The sequence below is a fragment of the Ovis canadensis genome, chromosome 15 (assembly GCF_042477335.2).
Source record: "Ovis canadensis isolate MfBH-ARS-UI-01 breed Bighorn chromosome 15, ARS-UI_OviCan_v2, whole genome shotgun sequence".
Taxonomy (NCBI): Eukaryota; Metazoa; Chordata; class Mammalia; order Artiodactyla; family Bovidae; genus Ovis; species Ovis canadensis.
Window position 1 is genome coordinate 58,110,871 of NC_091259.1, and position 21,206 is coordinate 58,132,076.

General features: G+C 38.3%; 1 protein-coding gene across 1 annotated transcript in view; it reads right to left on the bottom strand.

Annotated features, from left to right (window-relative positions):
* RRM1 (ribonucleotide reductase catalytic subunit M1) overlaps positions 1–21,006 on the bottom strand; it is a 39,253-nt gene extending 18,247 nt beyond the window's left edge. Inside the window, exons 1-8 of the mRNA XM_069553456.1 lie at positions 20,645–21,006; positions 13,510–13,598; positions 9,901–10,078; positions 8,686–8,786; positions 6,909–6,968; positions 6,015–6,054; positions 5,606–5,768; positions 1,043–1,184 (exon numbers count right to left, since the gene is read on the bottom strand). Of these exons, the coding sequence (XP_069409557.1) occupies positions 1,043–1,184; positions 5,606–5,768; positions 6,015–6,054; positions 6,909–6,968; positions 8,686–8,786; positions 9,901–10,078; positions 13,510–13,598; positions 20,645–20,663 (792 nt within the window). The 5' untranslated portion in view covers positions 20,664–21,006. The remainder of the gene's footprint in view (positions 1–1,042; positions 1,185–5,605; positions 5,769–6,014; positions 6,055–6,908; positions 6,969–8,685; positions 8,787–9,900; positions 10,079–13,509; positions 13,599–20,644) is intronic.
* Positions 21,007–21,206: the final 200 nt, after the last annotated feature.

Genomic DNA, 21,206 nt, shown 5'->3' on the forward strand with positions numbered 1-21,206 from the left:
GGCCACCTCATGCGAAGAGTTGACTCATTGGAAAAGACTCTGATGCTGGGAGGGATTGGGGGCAGGAGGAGAAGGGGACGACAGAGGATTAGATGGCTGGATGGCATCACCGACTGGATGGAAGTGAGTCTGAGTGAACTCCAGGAGTTGGTGATGGACAGGGAGGCCTGCTGCTGCTGCTGCTGCTGCTAAGTCGCTTCAGTCGTGTCCGACTCCGTGCGACCCCACAGATGGCAGCCCACCAGGCTCCCCAGTCCCTGGGGTTCTCCAGGCAAGAATATTGAAGTGGGTTGCCATTTCCTTCTCCAATGCATGAAAGTGAAAAGTGAAGTCGCTCATTCGTGTCCGATTCTTAGGGACCCCATGGACTGTAGCCCACCAGGCTCCTCCATCCATGGGATTTTTCAGGCAAGAGTGCTGGAGTGGGGTGCCACTGGCGTGCTGCAATTCATGGGGTCACAAAGAGTCGGACACAACTGAGCAACTGAACTGAACTGAAGCAATGAATAATAAAAGCTATTAATATTATTATTGCTAAAGTAAATCAGAATTCCAAAATCTGAGCTAAAAAGGACCCTGCTGCTGCTGCTGCTAAGTCGCTTCAGTTGTGTTTGACTCTGTGTGACCCCACAGATGGCAGCCCACTAGGCTGCTCTGTCCCTGATATTCTCCAGGCAAGAATACTGGAGTGGGTTGCCATTTCCTTCTCCAATACATGAAAGTGAAAAGTGAAAGTGAAGTCACTCAGTCCTGTCCAACTCTTAGCGACCCCATGGACTGCAGCCTACCAGGTTCCTCTGTCCATGGGATTTTCCAGGCAAGAATACTGGAGTGGGAAAAAGGACCCTAGAGCCCCTCTAGTCAACCTCTAATAAGATAGAAGTAGTGAAATCACTCATTCTAAGTTGCACAGCCAGCTAGTAATTAACAGAGATCCAGGTCTCCCACACTCCCACAAATGCTCTCTCAACCACAACCCTGGTTGTTCATGGAATTGAATCCCTCTAGCCCACATATTTTTACCCACACAACAGAAGCTTACCCCAGCAATGTAGCTTCCAGTAGCTCGAATACAACTCACAGCAACACCAATTCCACCAGCAGACTTGGAAATCAATGCACACTGCTTTAGAGTATCATAAATGCCTTCAATGCTATCATCTTTCATACTCAGAAGGAAACAGCTACAGGGGGAAAGAGTCACAATTCAGCAAGGAAATGAAGGAGAGTCAAAAAACGACTATGTAATTCAGAGAGAGTAAGTTAGGCAAATAAATGATCTAAAACTTACTAATACTTTTTTAGAAGGAAAAAAATTTTTTTTGATGTTTTTAGAAGGAAAAAGAACCAAAACTTTCACTGGATATGACACAATGAAACATATCAGCATACATTGTCTTAAAATCATCTTGCCATCTACCCTAGATACTGAGCCTACATGAAAGTCTTAGGGATAGGTAAAAATATTAGCTTACCTATTCATCAGATTACAAATGTGCCATTATAACATTTTCTGATGTAAATTCCTAAGCATATTTAACATCTTTTCAAGCCAAGAAAAATTAAACATTTATGAAAAAAAATCCACCAATCCAATAATGAACCAAATTTGATATGTCCATCAAAATTTAGCTCCCTTACAGTCTTTTTGAAGACAATCCTTCTACCTGTGATTTGGATCTCATCCTCCCACTCCAGGACCCTTATTCTACCAATGATTCCTTTTACCAACTTTAATATTCATCCAAACAAACAGACTTTATCTTTTGACTTTTTCTATTGAATATTCAGACATTCAGAAATAATAGAGAATTTATAACATATACTTTGTACTTACCATCTGCCTTAAGATGATACTACAAATATAACCTAATATAATATATATATATATAACAAATATATGCTGTTTCCATGCTTTCTACGTTCCTTTAGCATTTACATATGTTCCACATTTTTTTAAAATTTCTGGTTTCATACTATTGTTCTGCAACCCGCTTTTATTTAACTCAGTATTGTTTTAGAGAGTCATTCCTACTCATACATATAGGACTAGTTTATTTTCATTGCCATAAGGTATTCCATTGTATGAATATACCAATATATTTGTCCATTTGTCTGCTGGTGGACTTTTAGATTATTTCCAACTTGTTTGCTATTCTAAACAATGCTCCTGTGGAAGTTTTTAAACCTATCTCCTTGCGTTTATATCTAAGGATTGTCTATAGGGTGTAAACCTAGGAAAGGAATTTCTGAGTCAAAAGATATGCATGTGTTCCACTTTACTAAAGAGTCTCCAAAGTAAATGGGTAAGTATACTATATCAATCAATGCATGACCGTGCCCACATGCTTACCAATACTTAGTTCATCAGCCTTTTAACTTGTATCAATCTGTTGGGTATGAAATACCTCATTATGATCGTAACTTTTACTTTCTTAATTAAAAGCAAAGTTTATCATCATCTCATGTGTTTATCAGCCAATCAGTTTCTTCTACAAATTAGCCCATGTTTCTATTTGGTTTGCGTCTTTTTCTTATCATCTTTCAACAGTTAACATACACTGCAAGTTTCCTCTCACCATCTGAAACCTTTTTCACTGTATTTGATTTGCCAAAGTTTAAAATTTTAATGTAGCAAATTTTTCCTTTATGTTGTTTGCTTATTATATCTACTTTAAGAAACATTTCACTCTTCTGAGGTCATATATATTCTATCAAGATGTAGGTTGATAGTTATGGCATCTGCAACTCACTCTCAAATGACTTAGCCAAAAATATTTTGAATTTTAAAGACAAAAACATCATGCATTGTGTATACCTGTGGCAGATTCATGTCGATGTATGGCAAAACCAATATAATATTGTAAAGTAACCTCCAATTAAAATAAATAAATTTATATTTAAAGACAAAAATAAAAAATACATGCATATGATAAAATATCAGTAATTTTTAAAATCTAGGCATAAGTGGGTATATAAGTAGAGTTCATTCCTTTTCTTCAAATTTTTCTGAATGTTTGAAATTCATATTAAAAAGCTGGGGAGAAAAATATTTATTTTCTCTACATGTTCTTCTAAAAGATTTTACTTTCATATTTATATTTTTCTCTTGAATTTATCTCTGTATATGACATGAAGAAAGGAAATCTAATTATACATTTCCCTGTAGGATAGCCGATTTTCCTAGCAGTTTTCCCAATGAAATGCAATGACATCTGTTATTCATCAAGTTTTCATATAATCCACAAAGTAGGGTATTTACTCTAGGATAGATAAACATAGCTTTATAGTAGTCTTGAATCTAGCAGGTCTTTTTCTTCAAAACTATCTTGCTATTTATATTAATTTCTTATGGCTACCCTAACAAATGCCACTAACTTGGTGACTTAAAATAGAAATTAATTCTCTCACAGTTTAGGAGGTAAGAAGCTCAGCATCAATTTCACTGGATCAAAATCAAGAACATTCCTCCAGAGGCTCTAGTGGAAAACATTCCTAGAGGAGCTAGCTTCTGGGCTCCTCTGCTTATAGCTACCTCACTCCAATTTCTGTCTATCTACACACTGCCTTCTTTTCTTCTGTATGTCTTATATTTCCCTTAGCCTCTATAAGGATATTTTTTATTAGATTCAGGGCCCACCTGAATAATTTGGGATAATCTTCCTATGTCAAGATCTTTCTTGGAGGGGGAAAATGACAACCCACTCCAATATTCTTGCCTGGAAAATACCATGGACAGAGAAGCTTGGTGGCCCACAGTCCATGGATTTGCAAAAGAGTCAGAAACAACTGACTAAATAATAACATGTATTTGTCAGTTTCTGTTTTATGGATACTCTAAGAAGCTAAATAATTAAAAGCATTATTTGTGATTAATCATACCTGAAGACTGTTTTTCCTTATAAGGTAACATTTATAAATTTCAGGGATTAGGATCTGGTGTATTTGAGCAGCACTAGATTATTCTTAGCCATTTGCTCCTCCATATAAATTTTAGAATCAGCATGTTGAAATTCTGACTGGAATTACACTGAATCTGCAGATTAATTTGGGAAAAACTGACATTGTTATAACATTAAATCCATTTATGAATATAGGATCACTGTCGATTTGTTTTATAACATCCTTCAATTACGTTTTAGAATTTTTTCCTTAAAAGCCTTATACACCTTTCCTTAGATTTATTCCTGAGTACCTTTCAGTATTACACATTTTAAAATTTAAATCTTTTTTTGGTTTCGTTTTTTAGTTGCTATCTACAACTCTTTTGCAACCCCATGGACTGTAGCCCACCAGGCTCCTCTGTCCATGGGATTTCACAAGCAAGAACACTAGAATGGGTTGCCATATCCTTCTTCAAGAGATCTTCCCAACACAGGGATTGAACCCACGTCCTCTGCATTGGCAGGCGAATTCTCTACTACTGAGTCATGGGAAGCTCCTTAAATCTTCTAACAGCTAAAGTACAAAAATTCAATTAATTAATCTATGTTGAATTTACAGGGCTTCCCTGGTGTCTCCGATGGTAAAGAATCTGCCTGTAATGCAGGAGACCCAGGTTTGATCCCTGGATCGGGAAGATTCCCTGGAGAAGGGAATGGCTACCCAATCCAGTATTCTTGCCTGGAGAATTCCATGGACAGACGAGCCTGGCAGGCTATGGTCCATGGGGTTGCAAAGAGTTGGACACAACTGAGCAATTAATGTACACACACACACACATTCTGCTGAAATCCTTTTACTTCTAATGACTTGTCTGTAGATGCTCTTGAGAATCATTAGTTTCATTCCCTCATTTCCAATCATTTTTTTTCTTATCTTACAATTACAATGCTGGCTCAGGCCTCCACTACAATGCTAAAAACAGAGGTCCAACAGATCAAAGTTTTTAGTGGATAGCTTTTACCAAAGAAAGGAAGTTATTTTCTGCATCTATTTTGCTATTTTTTTATGAAAATACTAAATGATATAAAATGTTAGGCAATGAATTACATTAATACACTTTTTGATGTTAGCATATCCTTGAATTCCTGGGATAACCCAACCTGCTTAGGGTGTATTAGCTTTTTGTATTAGCTTTTTTAAAAAAAAAATAAATTACTGGATTCTGTTCCAGTCTTTCCTTTCTCAGAAAATGATACCATAATAAATCTTGTAACTTTACCCATAAACTCAGGAACCACTCTTGACTCATTCAAGTCACCAATTCTGTCAATTTTACCACCTAAATCTCTTAAATCAATCTACTTCTCTCAATTTCTACTTCCACTTCCCTAGCCCAAAATACCATACTCTCTCATATAGACTACTACTAGAATCCTCTAATTATTATCAGAAAATACTTTATTGAGATATAATTCACATGCCATACAATTTCCCATTTAAAGTGTACAACGAATAGGTTTTAGTATATTTACAGAGTTGTACAACCATCACCAGAAACAAGCTTAAAATTTCACTACTGGCATTTGTTTCTCATCAATTTGTTTACCACAATGCAGTAAGAGAGTTTTCCAGAAAGTAAATCTCATTTAATGGTCAAATGTTTATCAAATTAATTTTTATGTGATGAACTGTCTAGTTTCTTCAGGTAGATGACACATACCTAGAAAGTTGTGGGCGGTTGGTACCAGCATTGAAGAGAGTGGGAGAGGCATGGGTAAACCACTTCTCAGAAAGAAGGTTGTAGGTTTCAATAGCAGCATCAATATCTTCTTTGTGAATCCCCACAGATACCCTCATCAACATGTGTTGTGGTCTTTCAGCCACTAAAAACAAGAGAAATTTTTCACATGAAAACTAGGCTGAGATATGTACTTGAGTCTAAAAAAAGGAAAAACAAAAGACAATTAAAAAATTTTTATGCCAATAAGCAGCAAGGTTATTCATAAACTAAACCTAAAGTTTAAAGTGTTACTTAGAGTTTAAATGGAAATGTTAAGACAAACAGCTTAAAGTTCTATTTTCAATACAATGAACAGAAAATGTAACACACAAACACATTCATGTCTCACCCTTCCCATTGATCTTCAACAAATAGGATCGCTCCAATGTCTAGAAAAAGCAAAACAACCGAAAAACTTCCATAGTTTTTAAAGACACAGTAGATATATCATTCACAATATGCAACTATTTAATTCTACTCAGTTTTTAAAATAATCTTAAATGACCAAAACATCATATTTAGATTTACTATCTTTAACTTCGAACATTATCCATTGACTATTTTTTCGGAAAAGAATGCCTGAAAATTTCTGGAAAAAGCCAACGCTACATTAATATGTATAATGTTAATAGCAGAAGTTGTGGTATTCCCTATATCATAATGGTTCATATCATTAACATTTATAAAACGCTTATAACAGGCTAGGTACTGATCAAAGCGACATACACACAGTCACTTAAACTTCAAGAGCATTTGATATTGAAATTTTATTATTATCCCCATTCTAAAGATGAGAAAACTGAAGGACAAAGGGATTAAGTACCTCGATAATAAGAAATGAAGCAGTGATTTGAACCTAGGTGGTCTGACATCAGCATTCACATTCTCAATCACGACATAACACTGTTTATCAACAAAAAAGTACCTAGAAAATCACTTAGCACATAGTAGGAATTCAATAAATAGTTGTTACATAAACAGAATAATATTGAATCATTCTGGCAAATTACCTGCATAACTCCACAGGTATCCAGAAATAGTATTTGGAAAATTTGAAAACTGCAAATGAATAAACTATCTTTCCTTAATTCAATCACCACTACCCTAACCCCACTAATCCCTCAGGACCATCCCAACTCCCAACAAACTACTACCTTTATAATTATATCACTAAAATATAAACAAAAACCTGTATTTCCTAATTGAAGAAGGAACTCCCACTTATTTGAAACCTATTATTTACCTTAAAGCCAAAGTAATTATAAGAGAAATCTCGGTCATAGATAATTGCAGAATTCAGGCGCTGGTGAAGGTTTAAAAAAACAAAAGCAAAAAAATCCATAATTAAGATAATTAGACTTATTTTCACAAAATTTGTTACCTTTCAGCCCTGATTTCAGAACTAAAATTGATACAGGATACAAGAGATAACACTAAGTATTACCGTTGTAGAACAGAAATCCATACCTAATATTAAGGAAAAAAATTATATAAATTGAGTATCCTAACTAGGTTTAAAAACATACATTAAAAGACTAGAAGAAAACATATAAGTTGTACATAAGTAAAAACATAAATGTGACTTTCCCTATTGTGCTTACAGTATCTCTAAAAAGGGAAAGAATATGAGCATAAAAGAGACTATATTATCATCCTAAAACATGTTTTTAGATTAGCTATTAATCCAAAAGTATTGGAGCCATATAAATACTAATACATATATTTATTTTCCATTTTAAACTGCACATAGCAATATATGATAAACAATTACATTAATTCTAAGGCTAATCAAATCTATAGTCCTTTAATAGGTTTTAAACAAAATGTTGCTATGACAGTGATGTTTTAATGCAGAACTGGCCATTGTTACAGAGCTTTTATAGGCTATAAAGCCATTTAAAGGAAACAAAGCAATTAGGTACTAATAATCATTTTGGATAGAGGAACATAGGGCCAATTTTTCAAAATACTATCACTGTTTCCATAAAAGGATCCATGCCCAAGGACTAGAAAAATCTATACAAAACTCCCTCTTAAACTTTTAAGGGCATCTTTGTTGCCAAAGGCAGGTAGGGGCTTTGCATGATTAATGGAGAACTGAGATACTTGATTATCAAAATTTCTATTTTAGATACAGATTTTTGATGTCATTTTTGTTTCTCACCTGTCTTCAAGATTATACACAAGATACACAAACAACTCACTCAGTTTTCTCTCAGTCTCTTTAACATCAGATACATATTTAGGGATAGCCATCTATTAACTACAGTTAAAACTGATTTCTAATCTGTGCAGATATGCATGGCAAATAAATTCTGTGTGTAAAAGGGCTGGTTGGATCCACCCATCTTTCCCTCTATCCTCTGGGATGTAGTTAAGATAGGAATTGAAACACAAATGGATAATTTTTAAGTTGCTGAGCAAGAAGATCTTCCAAAATTTTATCTGAGCAACCTTTTTGGAAGTCAGTTTGGCAATGTCTACCAAAATTTTGAATGCACATACTTTTGCCTCAGCAATTCCACTTAAGGGATTTACCTCACCAATATACTCATCTATGAGCAACTCACTACCATATGAGAATAGCGACTGCAGTGATAAGTGGAAAACAAATATTCATCACTAGAGCAATTCTTACATATATATATAATGATGATATGGCTATAGGATGGAATGCTATGCAGGTGTTAAAAAGAATAAGGTAAATTCATAAATGCTAATAAAGAACTATCTCTAAGATATACCTGTAAGTGAAAAAATATTAGAATAGTATGCACAGTACATTACCACTAAAAGGAAAAATAAATGTACACACACTATGTGTTATAGAACAATTCTGGAAAAATAACATTTTAAAATGACAAAGTGCTACTCTTTCTAGACAAGAAAACTAGGATTCAGAGAATGAGAATTACTTTTTACCTCTATCACTTATCATAGTGTTTAAATTTTTTAAAATGTGTTCATTGCCTTAAAAAAAACCTATAAAAAATTTTTCACCAGAAAAGCATTACACATACATCTTTATTTGCCAAAACAATATCCAATGTTGACTTGGCCACCATGGGAGAGTGTTTGCCGTTGTGTGGGTTTATATAGTTGAAGAGGTCTTCCATTACATCTAAAAACAAAACAACAGAAAATTAAAATACCAAAATCACTTAACAGCAAGTTCAATATTCAGGTTAACAATTTAAAACAGTGGTTCTCAACTGTTTTTCATCCCAACTCACCTTACTACCTAGCAAAGACAGTGCTCAATGGACAAATACATGTTATATAAATATACACGGAAACTTACATAAGTAAAATAAGGAAACCCTTAAAGAAATAACTTTCCAGAGTTGGAGTGAGCATATGCTCTTATAGTTTGAAAAAGACTGCCAGATGATTCTAACACATTAGATCTAAGGATCTAATGGATCCTTAATAATCCATTAAGGATTTATTAGGTGAAAATAAAGAAAAGCATAAATTATAGTCTCAATTTTTCTTTTATCCTAACAAAACAGAAACTCAACTTAAAATTCAAAATCTATCATCTCAAGGATTTTACTTCTATAAATGCACATTGAGTAATAAGCTCTCTCTCTTTCAGACATCATAGCAGATATTTGGCCCTCTGAGTTTACATATAATACAGACACATACAAAGCTGGCATTTTGACTTGAATCCATAGATCAAATTTTGGAAGATCTGATATCTTTACTTTTACAAATCTACTGAAGAGGAAGATAATGTTTAAAGTCCCACATAAAAGATCTGGAATTGAGAGCCAAAAGATTTCTACTCTCAGTCTACCAGCTGACTTCTTACATATCACTTCTTATATACTTAACAAATTATTTAATCATCTTTTGCCCACATTCTCTGAGCTGTAAAATGGGAGTGATGACTAATGGTGACAAAAGACTGACTGTAACATTCTGTTTAACCTAGGAATTATCAATAAATTTTTTTTTCCAACCACGCCACCACCAAGCATGTAAAGAGGGGCATCAAAAAAAAAAAGATAGAGAGAACAAAAAGATAAAGAAAAGTTTTCACTGACCCTTCCATGCAGCAGATGAGCAGCATGGAGAAACGGGAAGTTCTAGTCTCCCCCTGCCACCAACTTGCACAGTTTGCTTTTTTAAACAAGATATAACTTTTCTTTTGATACTCAAGGTTTCATTCTAGTACGCTTATACATTTTCTGAGAATACTAAATTCTTTCTTTTTCTTCTAGACTCACCACTGAATACTTTCTTGGTTTCTTTGTGCAAGTTAGAAACGGCAATCCTTGCTGCCAGGATGGCATAATCAGGGTGCTTAGTAGTCAAGGTTGCGGCTGTCTCAGCAGCCAAAGTATCCAGTTCCACAGTAGTGACCCCACTGTATAAGCCTTGGATTACTTTCATGGTGATCTGAGCCTATAAAAGCAGAGCTAAGAATTACTTGTGCTTTTCCAAGAACCAACATCTTCCTTAAAAGAGCAATGAAGAAAACAATCAAATTTATATCAAAATAAAAGACAATTTCCTTTTATGAAAAATCTTTCAGAATTGTATGCTGTCAAAAATTTAGTAATGAGGTGTCATAAGTGAATAGAGCTGCCAAAAAATGCATATTACATATACACTGAAGCGTCCAAAGAAAGAAGGAAGGAAAGTGGGGTAGGGTGGAGAAGAGAGGGGAGAGAGGCAGGGAGTGGGCAAGGGAGGAAGGAGTGAAGAAAAGAAGGAAGTTAGTTTTAAAATCTAAGTAGAGCTTTACAAAGATTAACAGACACATAAGGAAAGAGCTGAAAACAGACCAATTTTTCTATAAGTATTTTCCCATCTTTCATTCAAATTTTCTGTATGTAATTATGGTTCAGGCCATATACTTACCTATTTTCCCCCCAATTATTCCTAAGGACAAGTACAGGAAAGGAAACAAATTTAATCAGTCTAGTGAAAGGAGATCAAAGTGTAAGTTAGAATTGGGACTGAGCTGTTAGATAATATCATGGCTACTCTTTAACACCTCCCGGGTGTGAATGGCTTCCCTAGTAGCCCAGACAGTAAAGAATCTGCCTGCAATGCAAGTTCCATCCCTGGGTCAGGAAGATCCCCTGGAGAAAGGCATGGCAACCGATTCCAGTATTCTTGCCTAGAGAATTCCATGGACAGAGGAGCCTGGTGGCCTACAGTCCATGGTGTTGTAAAGAGTTGGACACCACTTCACTTTTCTTTCACTTCACTTCACTTCTTTAACACGTCACAAAATATCTCAACTTTCATAATCTTCTCTGACATTTCACAATTACCTGTGAGATGGGTATTATAATTATGACCACTTTACATGAAGAACCAGGTTACTGGGACTTGCCCAAGGTTTTTAATGTCTAAGTCTTCTGGCTCGATCTCTCATTCAACCTCACTACATTTCACTGTTTTCAAGACCCTACTGTAAGAGGCACCCCTTTTTAAAATACACAATGTCCAAGTCAAGAAAGACAAATTATAAGTTGTATGTTGCTGCTGTTCAGTCGTCCAGTTGTGTCCAACTCTTTGCAACCCCATGGACTGCAGCACACCAATCTAAGTTGTATATATGTATGTATTTACTGAATCTTTTAAAAAAAAAAAAAAAACAGATTAGGGAATTCCCTGAATGTCCAGTGGTTGGGACTCTGAGCTTCCACTGCAGGGGCTCAATCCCTGATGGGAACTAAGGTTGCACAAGCTGTGTGGCCGAAAAGGAAAAAAAAAAAGATCAATCCAACAGAAAATGAATGCCTTTTCCTAGTTGAGCAAAGCATACCCCTCTCGAAAAAAAGTGTAATTACTAGTTTAAAATTTATCCCAATTATGTGTTAGACCTAAACTCAAGTTTCTCCTAATCACTTTCTTCTCAGCAGGTAAGTCATGTTCAGTAAAAGAGTAGTGAAGTCTTCTAAACACTTCCTGGTGCTACAAGGCAAGTAATCAGAACTCAGAATAAAACAACATCCATGTGCTAATAACCACTCCATATTTAAAACATGCAGATTTGTTCATCTACCCTAGAACGCTCATGCGGGCTCCAGCCCCCTTGCACTCTGAAATGTACGCAAGTGGCAACAGAACACCTAGGAGTCAAGATACCAATATTCTTCTTCCTACACTCTCACTCATTTGTACAAGTCACCTCCCTTCTCTTTGAACCTTTCTTATCTATAAAACAAGGGAGATAAAATAAGATGATCTCTCAGGTTTGTTCCAACTCTAATATTCTAAATGTAAAAGGGAAATGTAGTATTCTAAATGTAAAAGGGAAATGATAATAAATATATCTTAAAAGTGAAGTGAAGTCACTCAGTCGTGTCTGACTCTGCAACCCCATGAACTGTAGCCTACCAGGCTCTGAGGAGCCTCTCAGTCCATGGAATTTTCCAGGCAAGAGTACTGGAGTGGGTTGCCATTTCCTTCTCCAAGGGATCTTCCCAACCCAGGGATCGAACCTGGGTCTGCCGCACTGCGGGCAGACGCTTTACCGTCTGAGCCACCAAGGAAGCCTAATATATCTTAAAGCTGTATAAAATTATTTTCTTTTGACCATTTGGTCCATTCAATATTTATCAAACATCTAATTATATATGTGTTAAGCGTTGTGGATATCCCAAGAACAAGATACAGGCCTCCCCAACGATTCTGGGGGAGGACAGGAACATATAGTTAAATTCTATACTAGGTGGTTAATGCTATGAGGCCAGTGCAAGTGCTACAGTAATACAGATGTTACTGTTCAGTCACTAAGTCATATCTGACTCTTTGCGACCCCATGAACTGCAGCATGCCAGACTTCACTGTCCTTCACCATCTCCCAGAGTTTGCTCAAACTCATGTTCATTTAGTCAGTGACACCATCCAACAATCTCATCATTTGTTACCCCCATCTCCTCCTGCCCTCAATCTTTCCTAGAATCAGGGTCTTTTCCAATGAGTCAGCTCTTCAAATCAAGTGGTCAAAGTATTGGAGCTTCAGTGTCAGCATCACTCCTCCCAATGACTATTCAGGGTAGTAATATAGATGAAATATCTAAACAAGGATGGGGCAATATGGGTTTTAAGAAAAAGATTAGAGACTCTATTTAGTAAGATCATTTTGAAAGTCACGTGTAATATGGATTGGAAGATGGCAAGGTGAGGGAGACCTGGAGGCCACTTTAGAGACCACTGTGGACAGCAGGCTAGATAAGGGATGCTGCAGGTCTAGAGTAGAGGAGTTATAGGAGCTGAGGAGGAAAGCAGAGCAACTCACTTATGGCTCTCCTGAATTTAAAGGTTGCTGTGAACTCTGTATCACTTTAATGTATCCTTTCCATATGGATAACAAAAAAAGCAAATTTCAAACCAATTTCTACCCAAATGACCACAATTTCAAACAAGTTTTACTACAGATTTTTGCACTTATGAATAAAATAATTTACTCAAGGAAGCCCCTAACTGAAATGTTAATGTCAAGTTTTCCTCTTTCCTCAGCTTTATAGTTCTCTAAGAAGTCAAAATTCAGAGCACAGACCAAAACTTAGGGAAAAAAGTGAGTTTTTTGTTTGCTTGTTGTCTTTCTGTTTTGTGTTTTTGCCATGCCACATGGCTTAGGGACTGAACCCAAGCCACAGCAGTGAAAGCCCACAGTCCTAATCACTGGATCGCCAAGGAATTCCCAGAATAAAAAAAAGTTTTAAACAATAAATTCACATTTACATCCAAGCCTGTAAGAGAATGCCAAACCAAAATATGTATATATAGCAAGAGAGTGAAGGGGAAGAGGTAAGAGACAAGTAAATGGAATCACATGAAACAAGCAGTGCAAGATATAAATCCTATTTACTTACAGGATCAACAAAGTCCATATTGAGTCCATAACAAAGCTTCTGGATTCGGGATGTAATTTTGTCGAACATAACTCGCTCCTGGCGGCCATCTACAGAATCAAACCATACAATTCCTATTAGCACTTACTAAGATAGCAATGCCAAAGAATCAAACCTAATCAGCATGTAAACTTTCTCAACCGACCAAAACAAAACGCTATTCGTAAATAAATGACTCAGACCCCCAGGAGATTCATTGAGAGATTATTTTTTCATCTTCAAAAAGGAGAGATGCTATATTGAGTCTTCCCCTACATTACCTATCAGATGGATTCTTGCAATAAATTTCCCAAATGATCTGTCTCCCCCCACCCTTGTCCCAAACGACAGGCATAATTATTCTTTAAAAGTCAAAACCATGTCATTACTGCCCTCCCAAGAGTGGTTTATCATCTGTTTCAGAATCAAAGTCAAAATCATTACAATAGTCCACAGAATCCTATATAACCTGTCCTGTGAGGCCCCTCCCCCATGTCACCTCCTACTCTCCCACATGACCCTGGCAACCTTGACTGCTTACTATATATACCTTAGATCTTTGCTCAATGTCAACTTCTCAATAAGGCTTTCCCCAATCACTCTATTTTAAATTGCAATGCCCCAAACACAACCTTGCCCCTCTTACCCTCCTTCTATGCTTTTTCTCCAGAGCACTTCTGATCATCTGACATGCTCTCTATTTTACCTATGTATTTGTTTATTGTATGACTCTTTCACTAGAATATAATTTCCAAAAGGAAAAAGATTTTGTTGTGATTTATTTATCAATGTATTTATTCCCCAGTGCCCAAACCAAAGCTCAAGGCTTAGCACATAGCAGATACTCAAATAACTACTGAATGCTAAATGATTTATAAACCTGTCTCCATCCTAACACTTTCATGATAAATATGGCTTATGTACTCTCCTAGAGTAATTAATGATTTGAATTTACTTCATACCATGTAAAGAAGTGCTTCTTTCTACTTATAACTCAAAACAATCTTCCAGAGGCAACCTCTTATTTTTTATTTTGGGGATATGGAAGCACATACACATGGACCTTATATAGTTAGTCCTTTCATGATTTGGACTTATATTCTATAGCTCTTCCTTCTTCCTAACAAAAAGTCCGGCTGGCCCAAGGACTTTCTCAAATGTTTGATAAAGAATAATGAACAATAAGATACTGCTAGTAACCCATCATCAATAAAATAAATTAGTTTTTCTTAAACACTAACACATTAACTAAGATAGCCCTTCTCTTTCTGATTACTATTGTGATCTCCTTTTCTAACCAGACTCACATATGCATTGTTTAACTCTGGAATAGATTAGCTGGCACACATCAGGACTGAGCCCTTAATGCTCTACTAACTGGTTAGGCAGATAGGTGACCACAAGGCAGCTGAAAATCTACAGCTGTCAAATTAATCAGGAAACTGACAAAAAATACAAAAGCAACTCTCTAAATTCACACTGGGAAGAGGAGGGATACTAAAGGGTTAAAGAATCAGTGATCCACTGTTCTCTAGCCTATCATTTCACTTGGTCATTTTTTTTCAACCCATAAACTGATTTCATCATATCACTAATCCCTGCTTACATTATCCTCTTCTCTCAAACAAGGATTTCCTTAATTTGGTCCCACATCTCTTCTACTGATCCTTGTAAAATATCCTATATCCCAATAAGGCCTCTCATTCCTACATCCATATAACTGATTATACCTTCAGTTCAGTTCAGTCGCTCAGTCATGTCCGACTCTTTGCGACCCCATGAATCGCAGCACTCCAGGCCTCCCTGTTCATCACCAACTCCCAGAGTTCACTCAGACTCAAGTCCATCGAGTCAGTGATGCCACCCAGCCATCTCATCCTCGGTCATCCCCTTCTCCTCCTGCCCCCAATCCCTCCCAGCATCAGAGTCTTTTCCAATGAGTCAACTCTTCGCATGAGGTGGCCAAAGTACTGGAGTTTCAGCTTTAGCATCATTCCTTCCAAAGAAATCCCAGGGTTGATCTCCTTCAGAATGGACTGGTTGGATCTCCTTGCAGTCCAAGGGACTCTCAAGAGTCTTCTCCAATACCACAGTTCAAAAGCATCAATTATTCGGCGCTCAGCCTTCTTCACAGTCCAACTCTCACATCCAAACATGACCACTGGAAAAACCATAGCCTTGACTCTGTCCAGAAATCTTTTTTCCGCCTTTCCATTCATCTAACTCCTACTCACTCTCCAACTCTCATCACATCCATGAAACCTGTCCCAAACACTGTAACTCACATTGCCCTCTTCCTTCTGTGAAATCCTCTTGAACACTAATTGTCTGATTTCCTCTTGGGTATAAGCTGTCTTTTTAAATTCCTCTCTTCAGGAAGACTTTGCTAATACTGTAAGACCAAGTATATGCCTCTTCTGCAAGATATTAACTTTCTATTCCCTCTACCTACAAAGTTCAGCTCACATATCTTCACACAGCTGGCTCTTAGTATTATTCAGAGCTCGGCTCAAATGTCACCTCCCTACCTGAGGATCCAATCCAAGGTTACCTTTTCATTCATCTTTATCACATTACCCTGTTTTACCACCACCATCTCACAAACCACTATCTGGAATTAACTCATTCTTACTTGTTTCTTGTATACATTTAACTACTGTCACTCACACCAGAATGCAAACTCCAATGAGAAAAGGAATTTAGCTTGTTTTGTTCACTGCTGAATCCATAGTACCTAACACAGTTCCTATTCAAAAGCAGAGACATTACTTTGCGGACTAAGGTCCGGCTAATCAAGGCTCTGGTTTTTCCTGTGGTCATGTATGGATGTGAGAGTTGGACTGTGAAGAAGGCTGAGCGCCAAAGAATTGATGATTTTGAACTGTGGTGTTGGAGAAGACTCTTGAGAGTCCCTTGGACTGCAAGATCAAACCAGTCCATTCTGAAGGAGATCAACCCTGGGATTTCTTTGGAAGGAATGATGCTAAAGCTGAAACTCCAGTACTTTGGCCACCTCATGCGAAGAGTTGACTCATTGGAAAAGACTCTGATGCTGGGAGGGATTGGGGGCAGGAGGAGAAGGGGATGACCGAGGATGAGATGGCTAGATGGCATCAAGGACTCGATGGACTTGAGTCTGAGTGAACTCCGGGAAATGGTGATGAACAGGGAGGCCTGGAGTGCTGCGATTCATGGGGTCGCAAAGAGTCGGACACGACTGAGCGACTGATCTGATCTGATCTGAACACAGTTCCCAGCATAAAAGAGTTGCTGAATATAGTCAGTCCTCTGAATCCACGGGTTCCACATCCATGAACAGTATATGATCTGTGGCTGGTTTCAACCCTGGATGCTGATCTGGAATTTGCACATGAAGAATCCACAGAGACGGAGGGATGACCATGAGAGTTGAGCATACTCAGATTTTGGTATCTACAACAGATCCTAGAACCAAATGCCCCATGGATACGGGGGAAAGACTGTAAATACTTTCTGAATAATTGAATGAATGGGCTGCTATAGCCTGTATTTTACATATTAGAATACTGATCATCTTATCTTAATGTTTTTGTCTATTTTTCTCAATTGATTGTAAGATCTTTGAAAGCCAAAACTATTTCTGCCTACTCACCACAATAACCTCAGTGCCAAGCACAGTAGCCACACAGATCTGTAAAATAATACAGTGGGCTGTTAAGGGAATGAGAAAGGATGGGAAGGAAGAGGGAGAGGAAGGGTGGTGCGGGAGAGAGAGGATCTAGAATAGAAGAGATTATCAGAGTGCATATAGATGCTTTAGAAAGTATTGTTTTGCAAACTTTCAGTTTTACGTAAATACTTACATATACATGTGTGTACTCAGTCATAATGGAAAATAATTTTTACTGTGGGTTACAACCCAAAGTTTTGAAAACACTATACTGAATTCCAAAGCACATTTCATTTATTCCAATGGTTCTCAACTTTTAATCTTAACCTCCTTGAGCAATATGATGCTGTCCCACCAAGAATAACAAGATAGCAGATAAGAAAAATTCATCTACTATTCCCCTCTGTAATCTAACGCTTTTCATATAGATTATTCCTATATCCCTAATGGCCCTAAGATCATGGAAGATGGAGATGCCTTCTCCCTCTGATATTTACCTCATGGTGCTTGGCAAGACATTACTACATTCAGTAAGTATTTTAAGTTTATTGCAGTTGCCCTACTGAATAATTATACTACGATTAGCAAAAATTGCATGTGTTAGTCTGCTTCTATACTATCATCCCAAAAATAAGGGGAGGAGAGAATACTCTAAACAAATTAAAGATCAAAAATAAAATTAATCTAAGTACAACTTTGTAGATGAACAAGCCTTGCTGAATGTTACTGGCAGTCTAGCAGCAAACCATCTGGATCAAATTATGTTCTCTGAGGGAATGAGAAACAAAATAAGATCTGCCTTTTGTTGTAGGTGGTACTTTTTAAAACCACAGTATTTGAAAGTGGACCCAAAAGGTTAAAAATGCAACACAGAGGTGTTACCCACTCCAGAGATTTATGACAAGTTTTTGATTCATCTGTTACAGATGTATCTTAAGAGCTTCTCATCCTTCCATCTTTTTCTAAAGATTTAAAAAAACGGAATTGTCCCCTCTCACAGGAATCAACCAACAAAAGTGCATTATGTGTTTCGGTCTTTGGTCTCAACAGCTAAGATGGGAGATTAGAGAAATGTAGAGAACAATGTTTCAAAGATACTGATGACAAGAAGGGCCATAATTCTATCTCTAGGCTGTAAACGACCTAGTTACAACCAAATCAACTACCTTCCTACTTACAACACTCATCATATTCTATATTTTAAAGTATTAGTTTGGTACAAAAGTAATTGAAGTTTCAGACTGTAAATTTTAAATCATTATAACTAGGCTCAAACACATCTTTATTAATCAAAATAGGAACCATTACAATCAACACATTTTTGCTAATTAGAAATAAGTTCCTTTATTCCTGTAGTATAAAAATCTGTGCTTCAGGATTCGACTAACTCTTGGAAAGCATTTTCTGCCTCCTCAGGCTATGGAAGCATTTTGCCTGAAAAAAGCTGTCAAGATGTTTTAAGACGTGGTAGTCAGTTGGCGAGAGGTCAGGTAAAAATGGTGGACGAGGCAAAGCTTCGTAGCCCAATTCATTCAACTTCTGAAGTGTTGGTTGTGTGACGTGCAGTCGGGCATTGTAGTGGAGAAGAATTGGGCCCACGCTGTTGACCAATGCCAGCTGTAGTGCATCTCATTGATTTGCTGAGCATACTTCTCAGATGTAATGGTTTCACCAAGATTCAGAAAGCTATAGTGCACCAGATCAGCAGCAGATCACCCAACAGTGACCATGACCATTTTCTGGTGCAAGTTTGGCTTTGGAGCTTCTTCTCTGTTCAACCACTGAGCTGGTCATCACCAGTTGCCGTATAAAATCCACTTTTCATCACATTTCACAGTTCAATTGAGAAATGGTCATTGTTGCGTAGAATAAGAGAAGATGACACTTCAAATTATTTTTTTTAATTTTCAGTCATCTCATGAGGCATCCACTTATCAAGCTTTTATACTTTTTCAGTGTGCTTCAAATGCCAAAGGACCACAGAATGGTCAACTTTGAGTTCTTCAGCAACTTCTTGAGTGGTTGTCTAAGAGGATCAGCTTCGATGATGGCTCTCAAATGTCACCAACTTCCAATGGCTGGTCACTACACTCATCTTCAAGGCTCTCTGAAAAACTTCTATAACCACCACTGCACTGTACATTCATTAGCAGTTCCTGGGCCAAATGTGTTGTTGATGTTGCAATCTGTCTTTGCTGCTTTACAACACAGTTTGAACTCAAAAAAATCGCTCAAATTTACTTTTTGTCTAACATCATTTCTACAGTCTAAAATAAATATAAACAGCAAATAATCCTCAGCAAAAAAAGCACAAAGTGAGAAATATGCATTAAAGTGATGTATAACACAACCACATTTACTTAAGAATGTATTCCAATACCAAACAGCAAAGTTCAAAAATGTAAAACTGCAATTACTTCTGCACCAACCTAATAATTATCTCACCCACTTTTGGAGCATCTATTCACGGGCAGGTTCAGTAATAAATTTGGGCATAAAGTCGCCATCTTTTAAACACTCACAACCTAGTGGACCAGTCAGTCAGTCAACCAGTATTTACTAAGTGCCTACAATTTTGCAATAACTTTAATGCTTTAACAGAGGCATATTGAGTAGACTCAAAACTTGTTCCTATCTGTCCCATATGGTTCCCTGTTAAACGTATGCAAAGGACTGACACAAAGGAAGTCCTCAGCAAGTCTAATGGAAAATGTGTCGAGGAAGAACACAAGTCCTTGGCTCTTCCTGGCCCCCGCCCTGTCAGAAGATGTCTTGGCCACCTTACTCTAATTCCGTATCTCTTCCTATCAAAGGTAAAGCCAACTAGTCCCGATCCCAAACTCCTCTGGGACTACTCTTCCAACAACGGAAACAAGGAGCGACAACTCTGTGGAGATGTCTGTGTCTGAGACTGACTTTTTCACCGCACAAAAAGAGATCAGGAAGCTGGTAGGCGCCCGTGTAGAATGCAGAGCCCCTGATTACCTAGCTTCCCCGGGGCCTAGGCTAGGACAGGTGACCAGCTTTTTTTTTTTATTGTTGTGACCAACAACAATAAAACTGTTGCTGGATACGGGTTCGAAATCCGGCATCACCAGCATCTAACTGGGTGACCGTGCTGTCCGGAAGCCTCTCTCTGCGCGAAACGGAGCTAATAACCCCTACCTCAGGGGCTCACGGAGAGGACTAAAGTACCGCCTGCAAAGTGCTGGGCGCACACATTTACAACTCGCTAAGGAAAGGTGTGACTACTCTTTAGAAATGCGGCTGGATGACAGAGTCGAGGGGCGCAGATTGAAGCTCAGTCTGTTGGGGACAGACTGACGAAAGGGCAGGAGGCCGAACGACTGACAGGGCGGGAAACCGCTGCCGGTAGCGCGGGAAGCGGCAGAAGCCGGCGGGCGCGGCTAACTGCAAGGCGGCGGCGGCCCGCGTCCCTCACCCGCCGCCCCCTCCCCGGCCTCTCACCTCGCTTGATCACATGCATCGCAGCTAGTAACTGAGGCGCTGAGGGATGCGACACGAGACTGCAGCTCTGAGGCTCCGGTGCGATCAAGAAGGTGGCGAGCACGGAGGGTCAGGCTCGAAGGTTTGCTCGTGTGCAGGCCCTGGAATTAGGACCAGAGAGCACTTTCCTCCACAGAGCAGAGGAAGGCAATCCGAATCTGCTTCCCGCTCCCGCCAGCCGCGACGCAAAAGCAGCGCGACCAGGCTCCAGTGACGTCACGTGACGCAGCCAGCGCCGCGGCCGGTGGGCAAGGGCTAGCGTAGCAGAGTCGGCCTGGCCCCGCAGCCGCCATGTTGAGTGTGGGCAGGGCCGAAGAGATGGCGCCTCTCCTACGGCAGCGTTGGAAGTGAACGCCCCTGGCGGGAACGCAGATATCCCCCCGCCATGTTGGATATGGGCACAGCGGAATCCGGGGCTCAGCCCGCCAGGTCTTGCCGCGCCTCTCGAGTGTTTGGAAATAGCAAAACTCCAACCATCCACTTTTTCTTGTCTTGACGGTTGTTACGCTATGATAACCCAAGA